Source organism: Trachinotus anak, unplaced genomic scaffold, assembly GCF_046630095.1.
Source record: "Trachinotus anak isolate AG129_WGS33_773 ecotype Australia unplaced genomic scaffold, CSIRO_AGI_Tana_v1 ptg000016l, whole genome shotgun sequence".
Classification (NCBI taxonomy): Eukaryota; Metazoa; Chordata; class Actinopteri; order Carangiformes; family Carangidae; genus Trachinotus; species Trachinotus anak.
In genome coordinates, this window is record NW_027273867.1 from 18,418,985 (window position 1) to 18,437,099 (window position 18,115).

Here is an 18,115-nt window from a genome sequence, read left to right on the forward strand (position 1 = left end):
TTTATTGCAACAAACAGTAGAAACAGTTAAAACAAAAGAGTTAGCTGCTTTCAATCTGCTTACAGATTGATACATGAATTATAAAGATCCGCTGATATAATATATAATACATTACAGTCACAACAGGGGCCATTATCTGTGTAGTTACCACCTTTACTTTTTATACTCTAAGTGTATTTTTCTGATTCTGAACTGATGAACATTTTTAATGCAGGGTTTTTACTTGTAATTTAGTATTTTTACAGTATTGTAGTAGCATTTTTACTTCTAGTAAAGGATTTGAATAATTCCAGCATGACTGGTTGTGTCATCTTCCATGTGGTTGAGAAAATTTAACAGATAATCAGATAAAACTCAAACACATGGTAGTAGAGCCATAAACAACAAAAGTTATACAAATTTCAAATTGGGCGTAAGTCATGCTCTTAATTCTAAAAGCCTAATACTCCCACTTCCGGCCTTCTTCATGTATTTATTGGTAATTTGACGAAGCTGCTCTCCCACCATTTCATCCCCACACCCCCCATCCCCCACACGTCCTGTCCGGATTCAATCAACGTTGATGTGAGTTAACACATCCACTGTTGCATTGGCTTTCAGCGTTGTTTAATGGTGGCTGTACCTCACACACAAAATCAGTCAGTACAAAATCACTGACGCTGTAAAAACATTAACAGCTGAAACTGAGAGGAGAGCATCAGTATTCCCAAGTTTATCAGATAACTTAGGCTTGATTGCAAACCTCTATCAGCAAATCAAACATTAAAACATTATTGTCTAGAATTAGACTTTATATAGACCTTATAATATAAAGTGAACAACCAATAAAAAGTGTATAAAATACGCCCAGTAACATAAGTTTTAGGTCACTCAACTTAATTGGGCAATTAACACTAATTTGAAACAGCATTAAAATTAAACATAGCCTATGAACCATTCACTGTTAAGCTACAATTAAACACCAGTTTGGAGGCTTGCAATGGAAAACTGTTCTACTGGTGTTGACAAAAGGAAAAAGTGTTTTAGGTCACTCAAAAACAACTTGGACCTTAAGTTGCCGTCATCTTTATGCTAAGTAGACATTATGCTGGTAGGCTTTAACTCGTATAAAGTAATGTAATGTGATTTTACAGTGACAAAAAGATAATAAAATATATTTGACATCAAAATGAGTTTGGTTGTGACCTTAGCGCAAACACTGAGTTCACAAATGAGGCTGGTTTCCATGGAAATTAACCACTAACATAGCTTTAGCCTGATTTATACGAACTGGAACTGCAATCTCAGGGCATTTTGAAGGGAAACTGTTAATGTTGATGATTAAATGACAAGAAAACATAAAAGTTTTGAGTCGCTCAGAGTAAGAAGGAACAGTTTAATTTAGCTTTGAATAGCTTACTGTTGCAAAATAAGTTTACCGCTGGGCACCACTCAGGGAATCCTACATTTATACCTCGTCTGACATCCTTTCCCTGTATTAAGATACTGAATAAATAACAGATTGCAGTTTTTCTATTAGGTTTTCTAGGATTAAGGACACCTATTTCATATTCTCTCCAGTAATCCCGATGAATTGTTTATTGAAAGGTCAGAAACTGTGTCGGCAACCCCTCTTCTCTGCTTGTGTCTGCCTTTCAAACATAAACTTGGGACTTACTGTAGTAAACAAAAGAAGTCAATATTCTTCTCACCTCTTCCACAGCGGCCTGAATAAATGGCTGCATTAACTTTATCACAGTTCACAGTTGATTTATTTTGCCTGGCTGTATAAACAGTTTCAGGCTTGTCACATTCACTTGCCCTTCTCCACGGCTTCTGTTCAAAGTCATCAAACATTAAGGCCTGTATGCTGTTTCAGTGAGCCATCGTTGTTTGTCTGTTTTTGTCTGCGTGACATGACAAAAATATAATCTGGCTTTCTGGCTTTGAAATGTAGGTCAAATGATGTTGGACACTGTTGAGACTGTTGGATAACCAGGCTGCCTCGTCAGACACTAGAGGGGGAAAAAAAGCTCTGTTAATGTATCGTGTTGTAAATTGTTAACACTTCAGGATTACGAATCCAACTTTTGTAGATTTGGACCGCAGTGATGTAAACACGCATAAACATATCCTAGGTAACAGAGGGCTGCGAGCATTTGTATATAAATGTGTGCGTGCTTGAGTTTGTGTGACTACTTTTTCAGTCATGTAGTGGCACAATATTCCCTTCTGGTGACCAGGATCGGTTACTGCAACTAATGCTCATCAGCAACAGAGAGATGGAGATGCAGAGGCAAGACACAGACAAAATAAGAACCAAAGGCAAAACGCCCTTTGTGTGAATCTGTAAACAGAGGTTGATGTAAAAAGCAGCGGGGAAATGTGGAGGGATAGATGGGGGGGTGGGGGTGGTGGAGGATGGGAAGTAGAGGGCACAGACAGGATTAAAGAACACCATCTGTCCACTGAGATCCTTCAGCCAACATACAAAACATCCATGTCAAATACAGCATCAGTGGGTTTACCACACTGCATTTAAACAGTCTCCCCAAGAATCAAAATGTCATCAAACTTTTGTCCTCACCGCCAACCCATCCCATCCTGTTACAACCGGCTCGGATGGGGTTTATTTGAATTCATTCATAGAGGCAGTACCTATATCAGATTATTTTACTCATTTTGTTCAGCTCGCGGAAATATAGGAGAAAAATACTTATCGTCTGATAGAATTTGTTTCATGTTTGATTTTGCAGGATATCCGTAAATTTCTTCAGAAAGTTAATACAAAAAATATGTCAATAGAGTAAAAGGACAGATGTAGAAATCAGAAATGTGAGTAATAAATAACAGCTTAGATGCAATCACTGCAAATTTACAACAAAGCAGCTGGATCTGATGCTTTCTCAGTTTCACACCAAACTCTATTCAAAAATCTCTTGCTTTATCAACAAAGACACAGACTTCAGATAGTGTGCCAAGTCATGAAAGCTAAATGATGTTCATGACCTTCTCGGAGCCTGTTAATCACTTTGGCATACAGCATATTATCCTGATTAACAAAACTAACATTTACAAAACCAACATTTGTGTCTATCAACAATTCAAGGGATTTTTGGGGAGCCTTTGTTTGTGTGCTTTGTAATGAATTAACTGGTAAACAGCTTATTCAGTCTGAGCCTGCTTGGCTCAGTCCATCACAAGATCTGCTGTCAGCAGACTCTCCTGCATGCTGGCCTCACGTCTCCTATTACGCCCTAAAGGATAATTCAGTTAAACTGGCTCACTCTACAACTCACTAACTCCCTGTCTCTGACATGCTGACTTTCTCTCTCTCTCTCTGTTTCTTTATCTGCTGACTCTTTCCACACTCTGCTGACTTTATCGCTGTCTGTCTTTTCTGACTCTCTACCCTTCTTCTTAGCTGCTATCTCACACATATGCACATATTCAGACAAGAGTGAAGTCAGAGTTGTAGATAAACAAAAGTAATCCAAAAAAAAAAATCACATTTCACATTTTCTATTTTCTGTCTATTAATGCTTGTCTTTGCTTAGCACCTTTTAAACCATTTTTACCCCACATGAATGGCCTTTTTTTCAGCACAAACTCAGCTATATGTCTTCCTCATGATTTTGTCAATTAAACAAAGTGTAAACCTGCAAGAAACACAAAATATAAGACAAATGACACAGTGCCCACAAAAACTTTCTGAAAGTCTATCTAAGCCTGTACATCACTGAATAATTTTTTTTTTTTTTTTTTTAATGGAATATAGGCATAAATGAGATGTGTAAAAGCACTACATTAGTATTTTCAAGTGGTTTTCTGAGCCTGTCTGTACACAACACATAAATAAAGTTAAATTACTATAAATAAAACATATCACAATCTGCTTTATTTGTGGAATTGTAGAATATTAGCGAGTGAGTAAATGTACTTAGTTACTACTTTGTCACTCACATCCTTTAAATATCAAGGTACGAGTGTCCTGTTTATTAAAGAACCACTGAGGAAATTTGAGAAAGATATTCTTGTGTCAAAGGACACTGAGCTTGATATAAAAACACATGCCATAATTCACATTTTCAAGGCGTCTTTATCCATGTCAGCTGATCATAATTACCTCTCCAAATTAAATTAAAAGTTTAAGGGAGGAGACACTCACGATCCAAGTAACACGGGTATTCATATCAGGCCTACGACAAAAGAGAAAAGCCAAGCGTGACAGAAAAAGAAAAACTCGGGGCACTGATAATACAAAACTACATTTAAAGAAGAGCCATTTTATCAGCTTCCCAATAACACGGTGTCACAGAAGGCAGGAGAAAAAGTCAACAAGAGACTGGAAGTGTGAGTTTGGCAAAGACAAAAATAAATGTAATTTAGGAATGAGTTGGGGGACGTAGCAGATCAACCATAGCAGTTAGTTCAATGAGACGCTTGTAACATCCCAGGACAGGATTTTTAATTTTTTGGTACCACCCAGCCTGAAGACCTGCAAACCTTTGGAGACTTCTTACTGGAAGCATCATGCCCCGTGTACAGCTCCTGATTGTATTCCTGTGTTGTCTTCCCTTGGCAGGTATGTTTGATGAGTGAAATTATTAAGAAAGTCCTTTTAAGGAAAAGCTGATTTATTGTAAAATGTGTTTTCAGGAACAAAGGATAGATTCACATATTACAATATGAAGCTCATACGAACGCTGAAACTATTTTTTCCTGCTTTAAACATTTTTCCTGTTCATACTTGACTTAAGATGTCACTTCCCAACAACTTTGACAACACATGACTATTGTTTTAAGATAGACTTTGAGAAATTGTGAGGCTATCCTACAATTTATTTAAGTTCAAATATTATAGAAGTCATTTCAAAGAGTGTTTATTGGTTGTAAAACATGATTTAGTGACATGCCCTACTGAATGAAAATATGGCTCCTGTATATTATACAACCCAGATGTTTGCTGCAGTATGTTGTGGGTATTATTCCGTTTTTTTCATAACACTTTCATTTAAATCCCCATATTTAGCATTCATAAACAGCCTGTAAACATTTTATAAATAGTTCATAGCAATCTATAGTGTAGTAGTAAGCAGATATAGGCGTGTATTAATGTATTTATCACCCATAAGTATAACACCCATAAGTGGATGCTGGTCTACGAACAGATAATCAATGACAATACAGTAGAATATAATATAAAATAATAATGTAAAATATGTCTTCATGGGAGAAGTTATGCAGACAAATTCTGTACATTAATAGACACTTAAAATGTGCTTATATCTGCTTACAACTGCATTATAATGTGTGTTGATGTTGTTTAGTGTTTCTATACTGCTAATAAAAGCTAAACAGGAACTTATGTCTGAGGTAACTGAAAAACAGTCACTATTGCACAGATTGTCCAGCAGGGAGCGCTGACAAGTTTATTTTTCAACTGTAAAATGTGCTGCTCAACATATCCTCTTTGGAGCCAAATGAAAAGATCCTTCTCAAAGATGCTACTTTATGTTATGTGTTTATCTTACAAATTAAATTGGTATCAGCCCCAAAAACCTGGAATTGATCAAATTTTACAATTGTTCCATTGTTTCCCACAGCCTGTTTGCGCTGTTACACCTGTCTGTTCCCCGCCATCTCTCCTCTGGACTGCTTCAGGTTTCCCCAGGAGTGTCCTGCCGGGCAGCGCTGCCTTTCAAGTACTGCAATAGGAAGGCGGGGTAAAATCCAGATATCTCTCTTTCTTTGTTTGTGTGTGTGTGTGTGTGAGAGTTTATTCCTGTGTCTGTAAATGAGATTATTTTTCTGAGAATCGAGGGCATGATGGTCACAAATTGGCCGACAAAACCTCACTGTGCAGAAAATTGTCTGGGAACAGATTCAAGACATGTACAGTCTGAATGTATTAAGCCCGTTTTGTTTTGTTCAGCTGCCCACTGCACTGGATTTAAAGAGAAACAACGGCTATGAAGTGAAAATGTTGTCTTTTATCTTGAATCCAAGTGTGTTTAGAAAGAACTGAAACCTTTTTGTGAGTACAGTCCCCAAACTGTTCAGCCAGTATGGGTCAAATGCTCTGAAACCAAGACTGTGCAACTTTTCAAATAAGAAATTGCCCATCATTCATCTTATTAAATTAAAAGTTGTGTAGTAATTAATTGCACTTTTGTCTCACTCGCTCTGACCAGTAGCTTATAATGGCTAACTCTAGCAAATGTTAGCAAACTTAAGGTAATTATATAAATTAAACTGACTGATTTTCAGCATGGCTAACATTTCAGTAAACATTGTGTGTTTATTTCCTGTGGTAACCTTTTATCTCTGACATGATAGAATGTAGCTCAGCGGTAACACAAAGAGGGTTTTCATCCAGAAGTTCTGAGAAAATTGGCAAAAGAAACTGCAAAGTAATGCACGTTACACCAACTACCATTATGCAAACATTAAGAGTTAGTTTGTCGATATACAGTTGGTGGCGCTATTTTTCATCTTTTTCATGTGTCATTTACGTCATGATCAAGTCCCTAATTCTATTTCTATTGAACTTTTGCATCTCAGCCAAGCGTAAAAACTTTTTTTTTTAAATTTGGAGATTTTTTTCAAATTTCAGGCATTTCCACTCAATTTTTTATGAGTAATTTGAAAATGTGCATAAAATAAGTGGATGTAAATCAACCTACACACTGTTACATAAATAAAGCTTTAATTTCTTACTTACATTTTCTAAACTTTGCTAATGTTAGCCACCATACGCTACTTGTCATACCAGACCAAGTGCGACTGTAGCAGCAAAACCACTCAGTATAATTAAAAGAGCTTGTAAGAGGAATATTGTGTTATTTCCGCTCTAAAACGTTACACAACCTCAGTTTAGGTTGACAGTCAGTGCTTTAACATCATAGTCGTTGTTTTATGTAAAATTTTGTCTGTTAAATGTCATCCAGATAACTCAATAACGTACTTCCCGGAACAAAACAATAGAATTTATTGAAGACTGCACTGCACAATCTTTGACTGCTGCTGCTCAGGATACTAAAATAAAACAACCCTCAAACATGTGATTGTTTTTGCAGAGCCCTCTCTTAGGTTTGAGCCTCTTCTCGACTCTACAAGTGTAAAAATAAAACGACAAAAGAATGACTCTACATCTCAGCACCAGTTCTCATCAGACCTGTTGTCAGCTCACTAATGCCTGTGATGCCATCAAATTATCTCTAAAAATAACTCTCTGGGCTCTGTGGGAGGGGCGAAAAGCTCACTGTGTCTCATCAGAGGCTAAAACCCCTTTTTCACATGTATGTTATCCCATAAATGCTCTGGACTTTTTCAATGTGAGCATTATGTGGGATGAGGATTTAAGAAAAGCAGGAATAGTCACAGGTAAATTGAGGTTTTGTTTTATGTAAGTGCCAATTTGCAGAGTTACACTTTCAAAAATGTGTGCTTTCCAATTCCCTCCTCCATACCTGACCCAGAAATAGATAAATAGATAAAAAAGCTGCATTATTGTTCTTTTCAAATTGAGACTTCAATTCATTTATCGTCTATCAAAGCCTTAAGTGAAATAAAGTAAGTAGTAAGACTCATTGATGCCAATTAACTGAAAGAAAGGCCAAATTAATTTGCTGTATTGTGTAATTTAATCACTACTGAGTACTTAATGTTGAAATAGCTGATTTCAATATGTGCAATTTAAGTCTGATTATAAATAATAATAATAATTATAAACTAAGGACAGCATGACTTATTTACTATTATATGATGTTTTTTTCAGTGCCTCTAAAAATAATTCTTTAATGATATAATTAGTGAAACTATGGCGATCTGGTCCCAGATATGCAACATAAAATGGATAAATGGATTATCCAAGCCTATGAAAAACAAGAGACAATATTTATTATATTTTTCTGTTTGTTCATCTGCTCATCACTGCATGCACCAAAACAAAACTCCTCTCCTTTCTGTCCTCTTGTAGGTGCTCTACAAGTGGTGATGTATGAGAAGAGCTGTGCCATCCCCGCCCAATGTGGCGTGAGTGGAGAGAAATACGCCTCGGGCCTCTTCTTCAACTACACCAACGTCTGCTGTGACACTGACCTGTGCAACGGGGCCGTGCCTGTTGCTGCCCTCAGCTGGGGAGGAGTAGCGCTCTCCCTGCTGCCTGCACTCACTCTGCTGCTCGCCTGAGGATGGGGGCGAGCTTAACAACAAATGGAGAGGATGTAATTGACCTGGGAAAAACTATCTGGAAAAGATGTATAAAAATGTACAATCACAGGCGCATGGGCTTGCACTTGTGCACCAGTAAGATTTTAAAATATCTGTTTTTAAAAAGAATTAACAGTAAGTATGTCTTAGAGGCCATCTAGTAAATAACAGTAGTAAGGGAAGATTTTATAGAAACTAATACTAGTGTCCAATATTTTCCTTCCCACTGCAGGCAAAAACCTCATGTAAAATGCAGGTGAAAAGCATACTTTAGTCAGAATTATTCATTTCATGTTTTTAGGGCCGTGATTTGAGACTTGTTTAAAACAGTAGTTCCCAACCTCTTTCGCTTGCAAAACTGAAAATAACCCTCATAACAAATGGAGTGGGGTTTTTCTTCTTAGATTGTTTTACCTTAAAAAAAATGTTTTTAACAAATTTTTTTTTTTTTTTAACTTTTTTTTTTTTTTTTTTTGTGTGTTTGTTTTTTGTGCCATTCTTTTAAGTATCTGGTGACCTTTGATATTTCTAACCCTGAGATTGGGAACCATTCATAAAAAGTGAAATAAAGTAAAAATACAAGATCATAAAGATACAAACTACACACTAAAATATAGTCTCCAGACTAATAAAAAAAAAATGAAGGAACAATATATATGATATTAAACCCGTAGGTCTACGTTCTTATATCAATTCATCATTAATGAAAATACCATAGTGAGGCTAATAAAACTTTAACAGATGCCTTCTCAGTATCAAGTGTCTCATTTTTGCTTTATATTCAATAGCTGTGTGATTTTTTTTTAAAAGTTACTGTACTTGACAACATGACAACTTGTTGCTGTCTGAGATTCTAATATCCTGCTTGTATTCAACTAGAAATTTTGTTGTTTGCACCTTTTTTGACACTTACTTCTTGGCCATCTGAATGTTATCATCCTCCAATAAGATTAAAAAATAAAAACACATCAGTCGCTGTTTGATTTGTTATCAATATATTTTTATTGGGACATTAATAAATGTGTCTTTGTAAGAGCTTTTAAGTATAAAATTAATTTCTGCTGTGCTATTAGTTTGATTGTCTTCATTGTCGGTTTAAATCTACTGGTTTAGTGTCCACAACACTCTTCAGATTCTGTGGACTTTTAAGTGCAACTGCTTTAGACTACATGGCAAACAGCTTGAAAAAAAAAAAAAAAAAAGGCTAAAATATTTGGACAGAAATGCATAGCGGCAGGAAACAGAGAAAAGCACAATATAGGTCCCATAACAAACAAAGAAAATATAGGACATGAAGTTAAAAAAAATGAGTTAAAAGCAGTGAAATGAAAAACAAACTAATGACAGTAATGTTAAATGAATGTAAGAAATTAAATGGTCCCTGAAATTGTATCAAGTCCTACAGTAGGAAGAGAAAAACTCTTGGAGAGAACAAATACTAAAATATATCAACAATGAAATTATTCAGACACGATCCCTTTAAAAATTGGTCCAGTTTAGAAAATAGATGAAATCCACAACAATTCAGTCAAGTAAAATATATCATCCCTTTGATTGACACTTTCATTACACCTAGCAGTTCATCAAGGAAGTGTTAACCTGTGTGATTAAATTTCTGTAGAGAAATAACCAACTGTGCTCACGCTAGATGTCTAATATAACCAGAGTCTGTGCACAAGATTGTCTTTTTAATCAGTTTAAATTGCACTTAGGTTTCATTTCTTTCCTGACCGTCACCCTGATCCGGCAGACCCAAAACATTAAGAGGCTAACAACAAAAGCTGTTTGTATAAATGAAGTCTTAATTGCAATCAGCCTCTATATATGTCAATTAGCATAGTGCCTCGCAGTTATAAAACCCTCTACACAAGCTGCTACTACAGTCCAAAAAAGAGTTATTAAGTCCAGTTCTTCCCAGTTAATGAATTTAAAATCACTTTTACAAGAATTTAAGATTAACAACCTTCAAAAAGTGGATTCATCCAAATGGCAACACATGACAGTGAAATATCACCCTGCAAACACTAAGTATGTAAGTCTCACAATATTCTACATTTTTCTTATTGTCAACAAATCCCATGAAAATAATACTGACAGAAATATTGATAGTTGGTCATAAACCATAGTACGACACAAGCTACAATTTGGGCCTCATGATGGTTCTAGATGACAAGTGAGAGGACCACCCTACTTATTATACGCATGAATATCTGAACCAAATTTAATCACAACTGATCCAGTAGCTGTTGTAGAAATTTCACTCAAAACATCAAGGAATCGAGGGCACGACAAACGTCTGCGCAAACATTCACGCCAATCCAACCGATAGCTGTTGAGATATTTCAGTCCGGACCGACAGACGCTGCCGTTGGAACCATGTTTTCACCAACATGGCTGACAACACTCGATGCACTGTTCCTGCATCATGAACTAGTCCTAAGCCGATCGCTAAACTTTGACACCAATTATCACTAATAAAGATTTGTCTTGGAAGTCAAAATTAGGGCTGCATCATCACTCCCAGATGTACCTTATACTTGACTATTATACAGTCTGACAAAGAAAAGGTTTCAAATCCTCACATTTTAGCAGCAGGAACCAGCAAGGTTTGGCATTTATTACTTTACATTAATTGAGTAATTGTTGCATCTCTAAACAATATGGAAAGAGACTCTTCATGGGTTTGACAATAAGGAAAATATAGAATAATACCAGCCTCATCTTTTAATCAACAGCCTATAATATAAAGCTGCCGATGCTACTTTCATTTTAAACATTGTGCACATTTACAACCTTCAACCTTCACCTCTTCATCCACAGTAACTTCCACACACTGACAACATGATCTCCCTTTTTTTCCTCATACCCGGCAGGCAAAGCAAAATCAATTGTTGGCAAGAGTCCCTTAAAGCGGATCACAAACAAGCCTGGTAATCTTGAATAATCCTTCACGCCTGCTGTGGGAGCACAGAAAGAGGAAGCCTGAGTCTATTGAAACTGTTTCCTGTCTGTGTAACCGTTTTCAGTTTTGCCTCCCTAATGCGAGACCTGCTCTGCACCCCCTTCCTTTCTGAGGTGCACTATGAAGAATAAAAAGCTGTTATGTTTAAATTAAAGTTAAAGATTAAAGAAAATCTTGTAATCCTTAATCTGTGATTAAACACAAACCACAAAAGACACTTTGGCAGGTGAGCTGGTGCATGTGTGTCACCTTAAAAAAATTAAAAAAAAAAATTTATACCAAGACTGAAAATAAGAGTTTAATCAGCTTGTGTGAGGCTTGCAAGGTGCTGGTGAAAGTTTTATCTGGTAGGCAGCTTTGTGTCTGTTGAATTCTCCCCTTGACAATAAAAAAGGTCAACAATATACTGTAGCCACCATCATCAAGAAGGGAACAAGAAACATTTCCAACTTTACAGTGTGCATCTATACTGATTTGAAACTGTACACAGGCAAGGCTGTAGTTTTAAGTGTGTGAAGGTGTGCATGTAAGTGTGTGTCTGCAGGCAACATGATCAACAAGTAACCAGAAGTTGTCTAGAAAAACTCAGATGATATGTGGGCAGTCAACTAGCTAGTCAGCTAAATTAATTTAATCAAGATTGAACTTTTTTTTTGTGCATGTGTTTTTCTGACTCCTCCTCTCCTTACTGATGTAAACTGGTCCTTGAGGCAAATAATAACATCCCTTTTATCAGGAAAAATCTACATATACAGACCTACTGTAGGAGTATAATAAACCATCATCCGAATGATCTAACATTATTAAAGGTGAAATCAACTTTTATAGCTTTAAGAAACAACTATACAGATGTTAAAAAAAAAAAAAGCCTCTTGCAGTGCTCACAATCAGTCAGAGCAGAGAAACAGATCGACCACATCACTTGCAGAGTGAATGCGCAGTGTGCTGGTGCTTATGTGTGTCTTTTTTGTTTGTGTTTTGTGTTTTTGTATGTTGTTCTGCTGGTGCATTCATGCTGCTGTCCTCCTACTTGAGAACTTTGGCTACAGAGGAGTAGGCGATGTGGATCTCTTCATCGATCGGGCAGGTAGAGGCAAACTCCTCCCTGGCGTATGCAGCGTTCAGGTACCTCCAGAGGTTTGTTAGATACTGAGGAATGCTGAATTGTCGGTATTTCAAACACACTACCTGGAGGAGAAAAGCAAAAAAAAAAAAAAACAAAAAACAGACATGCTGAAGACAAGCCTTCAGTTTCAGACTAAAAACACAGACTCAGCCTCATAATCTATTCCTCCCAGGCCCCGTCCTCATGCTGCAGGGCTTAAAACAGAAGATTACCTTCACGATGTGGAGCTTAGGCAGCAAGTTGCAGTCAGCCAGAGTAAGCTCTTGGCCGTCCAGGAAGGGGCGGGATGAGGAAGTGACCTCATCGGCGCTATTCTCGTCGATCTCATCAGGAAGTGGAGAGCCGAGGTAGTCATCCAGCTTCTTCAGAGCCTTCAGCAGGCCTTTCTCTAGATCTGAAAACACGTGCATGCACAGAAAATTTTAAAATTCAACATGCAATTAAAACTAAAGGGACACTTTGTTGCTCCAAAAAAAGAGAGAAAAGAGGAATCTACCCTGATTTCAGACAAATTCAACTTTAAATGGCTGAAATGATAAAGTGAATTGATGTTGTTTTAAAGAAATAACCATGTAGATTAAATAAACACAATATTGAGCCGGCTACAGTGACATTTCCAGTGAGATCACCCAGCACAGAGTGGTTAAAGACAAAAAGCAGCAGGTGACCTGTTTGCACTGAGACAGAAAAGCTCAGAACATAATGTTATTAACTCAGATGCTCCCTGCTGGTTTTGTGTCTGTCAGAGAAGGACAGGAGGAGCTCAGCAGTGCTTGTTACTGAAAATAACACTACGAATAAAACAAAGTCAGAGCAGAGAAACTTCTATTAGAAGTCCAGATGAAGCAAGGAGTTTTATTTAGTTATCAGGACTCAAATTATATTTCAGATTTAGAAAGATTATGCCTCTCTTACTTTCATTGGTCTGCGGGTTTGAGTTCTTAATGTAAGCAGAGAATTTGGAGAAGACGTCCATGCCTGCTGTGTTGGACTCTGGGTTACGAGCAGCAAGACGGGGATACCTGAACAACAGAGAGATGGGTAGTCATTTACATATCAGTGTATCGTATTTGATCAAATACACACTAATTAAATGTGTGAACTTGACAGAATGTAAGAGCTGAGACCAAGAGGAGCATTGAGGACTCCTACAGAGTGACACAGAAACTCCTAGCCACAATATGTATTAAAAAAACACAACTTCTCAATCAGAGTAAGTTCATTTTGACCTGAAGAAGATCCAACATAGTCTGTTAAATGTCAGAAAAAAGGGAAATATGGAAGTAAAAACATCATCAAATAGTTTTAAGTCCAAAAATAGTCTGAAACAGCAAATCCTCACATTTCAGAAGCTGAAACATGAAAAACGGTTTGTATTTTTACTTGGGGAGAGAAAAAAAGTTAAATGATTAATAAATCATCAGAATAGTTGCTGATTATTTTAATTAATTGTTTCAGCAATGGAAACAACAAAATAAACAGAGATTACTTGGGAGGGGAGAGATTTTCCTCCAGGAACTCCTCAATCTTGTTGGTGTCAGTTTTCACCTCACTGCCGTACAACAGGAAGGGAGGCTGAGCACCGGGAGCCAGGTCCTTCAAGATGTCAGGCTTCCTAAAGATGGACGGAAAAGGAAACAGTCCAACAGATGGGGGGAGAAAGGGAAGAAAGAAAATTAGATTAAAAAAAGAAAAGGAAGCTGAGTAAAAATATCAAACTACAGGAAACTACTCATGTTTGCGGCTTTTACTAAAATCAACGGCAAAGTAGCTTAAATCTTTTAACACCTGTTAAATGAATGAAATGCCTCCTGTTCCTTTACTGGACAGTTCATGTGGGAGCAATAAAACAGTAGGCAGACATTCCTCTGTTGTGCCAATATAAACCCGCAGTACTGCCAGAGGAAAAAAAACAACAAAAAAAAACAAAACAACACACCCACATCCACACACACACACCCACAACCACACCCGTGAAAGATGTGGGTTTTCACCTCTTCATATCCACCGTGGTAACGTCAAAGGTCACTCCTTTCAACCACAACACCATGAAGAGACGCTGGGAGAAAGGACAGTTGCCGATGCTCTGACCATCGCTCCCAGCCTGGGAAACGAAATCAGAGAGAAAGGGTGGAAAATGTACAAAATGCACCATTAGTTATTTCATTTGTTCATGTACTTCCTTAATAGCTAGGCTGCAACTACTGGTTATTTTCATTTTCAATTTTTTTCTCCAATTATTTGACTAATCATTTCATAAACTGGCAGAAAATGGTAAAAACGCTGGTTATAATTTCCCACAGATTAAGGTGACATTTTAAAGTGTTGTTTTTTCTGATCAGCAATTCAAAAATATTCTGTTTTGTATCACTTATAAGAAAGAAAAAGTATCAAATCCTCACATTTAAGAAGCCAGAAATAGCAAACGTTTGATATTTTTGCTTATATTTGCTTTGATTGTCGATTTATTAAAAATAGTTGCAGATGAATTTTCTGTTATTCAACTAATCTCTTAATTACCTAATCGAATGCAGCTCTATTGCTTCAGTTTGCTTTCAGGTAGTGTTTATTTTTCTGGCCATTGTAGAAGTTAATAAAAGCTAGTAAAAACAAATGAACTGTGAAGAAGAAGTTTTCACTCTCAACTAAGGTGCACAGACAGCCCTCAGGTCACAGCCACTCAAATGTGCAGATTTGCTGTTTTTCTTTGTCCTATAACATTGTAATTTGAGTATTTTTGGTTTGGACAAAACAAGCAATTGAAAAGATATCACACTGGATTCTGAAAATGGGAAATGCACATTTTTTTCCCCTATTTTCTAGCCATTTCATTGACAAAACAATTAAGTAATTAATGGAGAAAATAATCAGCAAATTAATCCATAATGAAAATAATTGTTAGTGGCTGCCTTAGCAGCAACATAAATCATTCTTGCTTTGAAGCAGAGCTTGTAGGGCAACTCAGGAAATGATCAAACAGCTTTAAAATGTGCTTTGTGTGGCTGCAGGAAGCCACATGCCATAATAAGTGATTCTATGCCTGCTAAAGGGTCTGAACTGTGGCCTGCGTGGCTCGACAACATGAAGCCAGAAAAATCAGAAAACTGCTCAACTTTTACCACAGATATTCTTTTAATTAAGGGGTTTCAAGTGTCATTGAGTAGGTTGACTAGAAACCAGGATTTAGAGAAGTTACAACAGCATCTTTCACCCCTGAAGAAAAAAAAAAAAACAGAAGAGGGTGGTGCACATGTTCACACAGAGGAATCATTATTGAAACTTGTGTAAGACCATGAGGGGAGGCAGAGAGAGACATGTTGGCTATATTAGAGCAAGTTTTTTTTTTGTCTTAAACAAAATGGAATTAGCCTGTCTGACCAACATACTAAATATAGATTAAAGTCGACTGGCCATGATCTTAATGTGCATTTAATTAGATTAGTCTTACTGTTGTTTATAAACCCGGTGAGTCAGCACAGGTGGTCTAAACGACATGAATGCTATCACACAGCTATTGAATGTGATTCAAAGCAATGTGGCATTATGTTCCTGTCGGGGAGATATGTTATCAACATACTGATGATGCCACGATAACAGACCATAAAGGGCTAAAATAAATTAAAGCCACATGATGTCGCAGTCCCCGCGTCACTTTCTGGGTGTGATGGGGTTTTTTTCCCCCTTCTGTCATCATTCAATCGCTTACCTTCACAAAAAGTTCAACTTTGGGCTGATTTGCGTCGCTCATCTTCCCCCGCTGATGCACTAAACCCCTTTTAAGAAGGACACAGAGACAAACGAGCGGTTAAAAGTTGTATTTTCCGAACAAGAAACCAAACGAAGTCGAAACTCGGGCACAGCCCAAGCCCATCTTCCGCTGCAAAACTCCGCTACGCAAGTCACCAATGAAACATTGTAGCGGGGACAAAAGTAGCGCAAAACTTCAAACAAAGCGAACCCCCCTGCCTCTGAAATGGCACAAAAATGAGAAGCCGGAGTTGGTTCAGAGTGTGCAGGGCTCACCTCAAAGTGCTGAAAGTCGTCGCCTGTTGCTGCCTGCCGGTCGCTGGTTTCTCCTCCCAGTTCTGCCGCTATCTCCGCAGCTGCACACACTCAGCACCGCCGCACATCCTCCATTTCCTGGTGCCGCGCCACCGACGCAGCTCTCAGCGAATGAAGTGGCGTTCAAGACCGAGAGCAAAGGGGGGGAAAAAACAAAACCGCGGACTGGTTCTGAAGTCAGTCAGCAGGGTGGGGAGGAGGAAGAAGTAGTAGAGAGGCCGCAAAGGGTGAGATGTACAGTGAGAGAGGAGAGCTTTAGTTTTTTTTTTTAAATCTCACTTTAAACTTCATTTGTTTCAAAAGAGAAACTTGGCTTTTATTAATCAGTTCAAATTTGGGTAAATGGACCTGAATGGAGCTTAAAGTGGCCAGAAAATCTAGAGGATATAAAAAGTTATTCAGGAGAGTCATGATGGGCTTAACAGTGGCCTTACACAGGGCGTGGACACATTATGGCCTGTAGCTTACACAGTTTAATACAGTTTATGAGCAGCAACAATCTTCTGTTGTTGGACTTGATTACATTTTTGCACCAAACGTCTCACAAAGTAAAATTATCCAACATCCAAGATTGAAATTCAAAATATGAATTTATATTTGTGTATCAGACCTTTTATTTTTTTCTTCTGTTAATAATCACGTGACCCCTGAGATTTATTCTGTGACCCTTTGGAGGGGCTCGACCCATATGACGGGAACTGCTGGACTATACTGTAGCCTATATAAAGTAGTAAAAACTGGCTCAACCTCGACCTGTTACTTCAGTAAAATGCTGCTCAAGCATCCTCAGCTTTAATAATCTAATAAAGTCATATATAATAATAAATCAGTTACAAAGTCAATTTTCTACAGAACAAGTACCTTTGATATTTTCATTTTGCCAAATTATACTACTTTTACCTTTACCTGTCACAGAGCAATTTTACTTACTACTGTTACCTAAATAAAAGATCTGAGTACTACTCAGTCGGATTGTATTATATTTTACACTTGGTTTCTCTTTTCACTTCCTAACATAACTGGTGTTCCTGTTTTTGTGTCCACTCCCATTAACTGACACTGAGGTTCTGTCTCCAGCAGGTTTTATCTTGTAAAATATACACTTGAGAAAATGTTAAACCTTTTTAAAATACACCACTTTGACATTGGTAGCACTACTTTAGGTGTGCTTTGGTCTGTGCTGGACTCAATCTTCACACAACCTTGACAAATTAGACATTGTTTGAAAGCTGATTCAGTCTGTGCAGAGCATTTAAGGATCCCCATGTCAGTGCAAAACACAGTTGGTTCAGTCTTATGGCTATGGAGCCGAAGTTTTCTCCATACTAGAAATACCTTAGTCTATATTCCCTTTTTATGCCCCTGTAACTTTGGCTCAGTATCTCTTAAACTCATTTGGACTTTTTGGTTGTAAAATTTGAAGTGTTACCTTTCAGAGGTGCACACAAACACACTACTGGTAGCAGCTATAGCTGTTGCTGCAGAACCGGTAGTAATTTGAAATGGTCTGTGGTGTATTCTGTCTTTGCATTTATGCATCATCATACAACATCATTTTATTATGTGAAGTCCTTGTACTTATCCTTGTACTAATTGTACCACACCATGAACTGTGTGTCTGCCATGTACATTGTCTTTTACTGTTTTACTGTGAATGCGAATTGTTGCAAACCAGTGTCGGAAGTCAACCAATCAGTCACTTAATCAATAAATAATTAAATAAAATTTGTGTAACTTTCATGCCAGCAGTCGAGACAGGACAGTGGGTGTAA

The 18,115-nt window shown here is 37.4% G+C and overlaps 2 protein-coding genes across 2 annotated transcripts; one reads left to right on the forward strand and one right to left on the reverse strand.

Annotated features, from left to right (window-relative positions):
• The first annotated feature begins 4,183 nt into the window (after positions 1-4,183).
• LOC139633976 (protein Bouncer-like) lies at positions 4,184-9,265 on the forward strand. The gene is made up of 3 exons (XM_071500167.1): positions 4,184-4,564; positions 5,586-5,705; positions 7,961-9,265. The coding sequence occupies exons 1-3, from the start codon at positions 4,513-4,515 to the stop codon at positions 8,170-8,172; spliced, it is 384 nt and encodes a 127-aa protein (XP_071356268.1). The 5' UTR covers positions 4,184-4,512; the 3' UTR covers positions 8,173-9,265.
• clic1 (chloride intracellular channel 1) lies at positions 9,172-16,444 on the reverse strand. The gene is made up of 7 exons (XM_071500166.1): positions 16,305-16,444; positions 15,988-16,054; positions 14,276-14,385; positions 13,771-13,896; positions 13,197-13,303; positions 12,494-12,675; positions 9,172-12,343 (listed from the first exon to the last, which is right to left on the reverse strand). The coding sequence occupies exons 2-7, from the start codon at positions 16,027-16,029 to the stop codon at positions 12,182-12,184; spliced, it is 729 nt and encodes a 242-aa protein (XP_071356267.1). The 5' UTR covers positions 16,030-16,054; positions 16,305-16,444; the 3' UTR covers positions 9,172-12,181.
• Between the last annotated feature and the right edge of the window lie 1,671 nt (positions 16,445-18,115).

Coding starts and splice junctions, on each gene's coding strand:
- LOC139633976 (XM_071500167.1), top strand. CDS start 4,513: ATGCCCCGTGTACAGCTCCTGATTGTATTCCTGTGTTGTCTTCCCTTG. Junction 4,565..5,585: donor GTGTTGTCTTCCCTTGGCAG/GTATGTTTGATG, acceptor TGTTTCCCACAG/CCTGTTTGCGCTGTTACACC. Junction 5,706..7,960: donor TACTGCAATAGGAAGGCGGG/GTAAAATCCAGA, acceptor GTCCTCTTGTAG/GTGCTCTACAAGTGGTGATG.
- clic1 (XM_071500166.1), bottom strand. CDS start 16,029: ATGAGCGACGCAAATCAGCCCAAAGTTGAACTTTTTGTGAAG. Junction 13,897..14,275: donor ACCACGGTGGATATGAAGAG/GTGAAAACCCAC, acceptor GTCCATCTTTAG/GAAGCCTGACATCTTGAAGG. Junction 12,676..13,196: donor AAACCCGCAGACCAATGAAA/GTAAGAGAGGCA, acceptor ACGTGTTTTCAG/ATCTAGAGAAAGGCCTGCTG.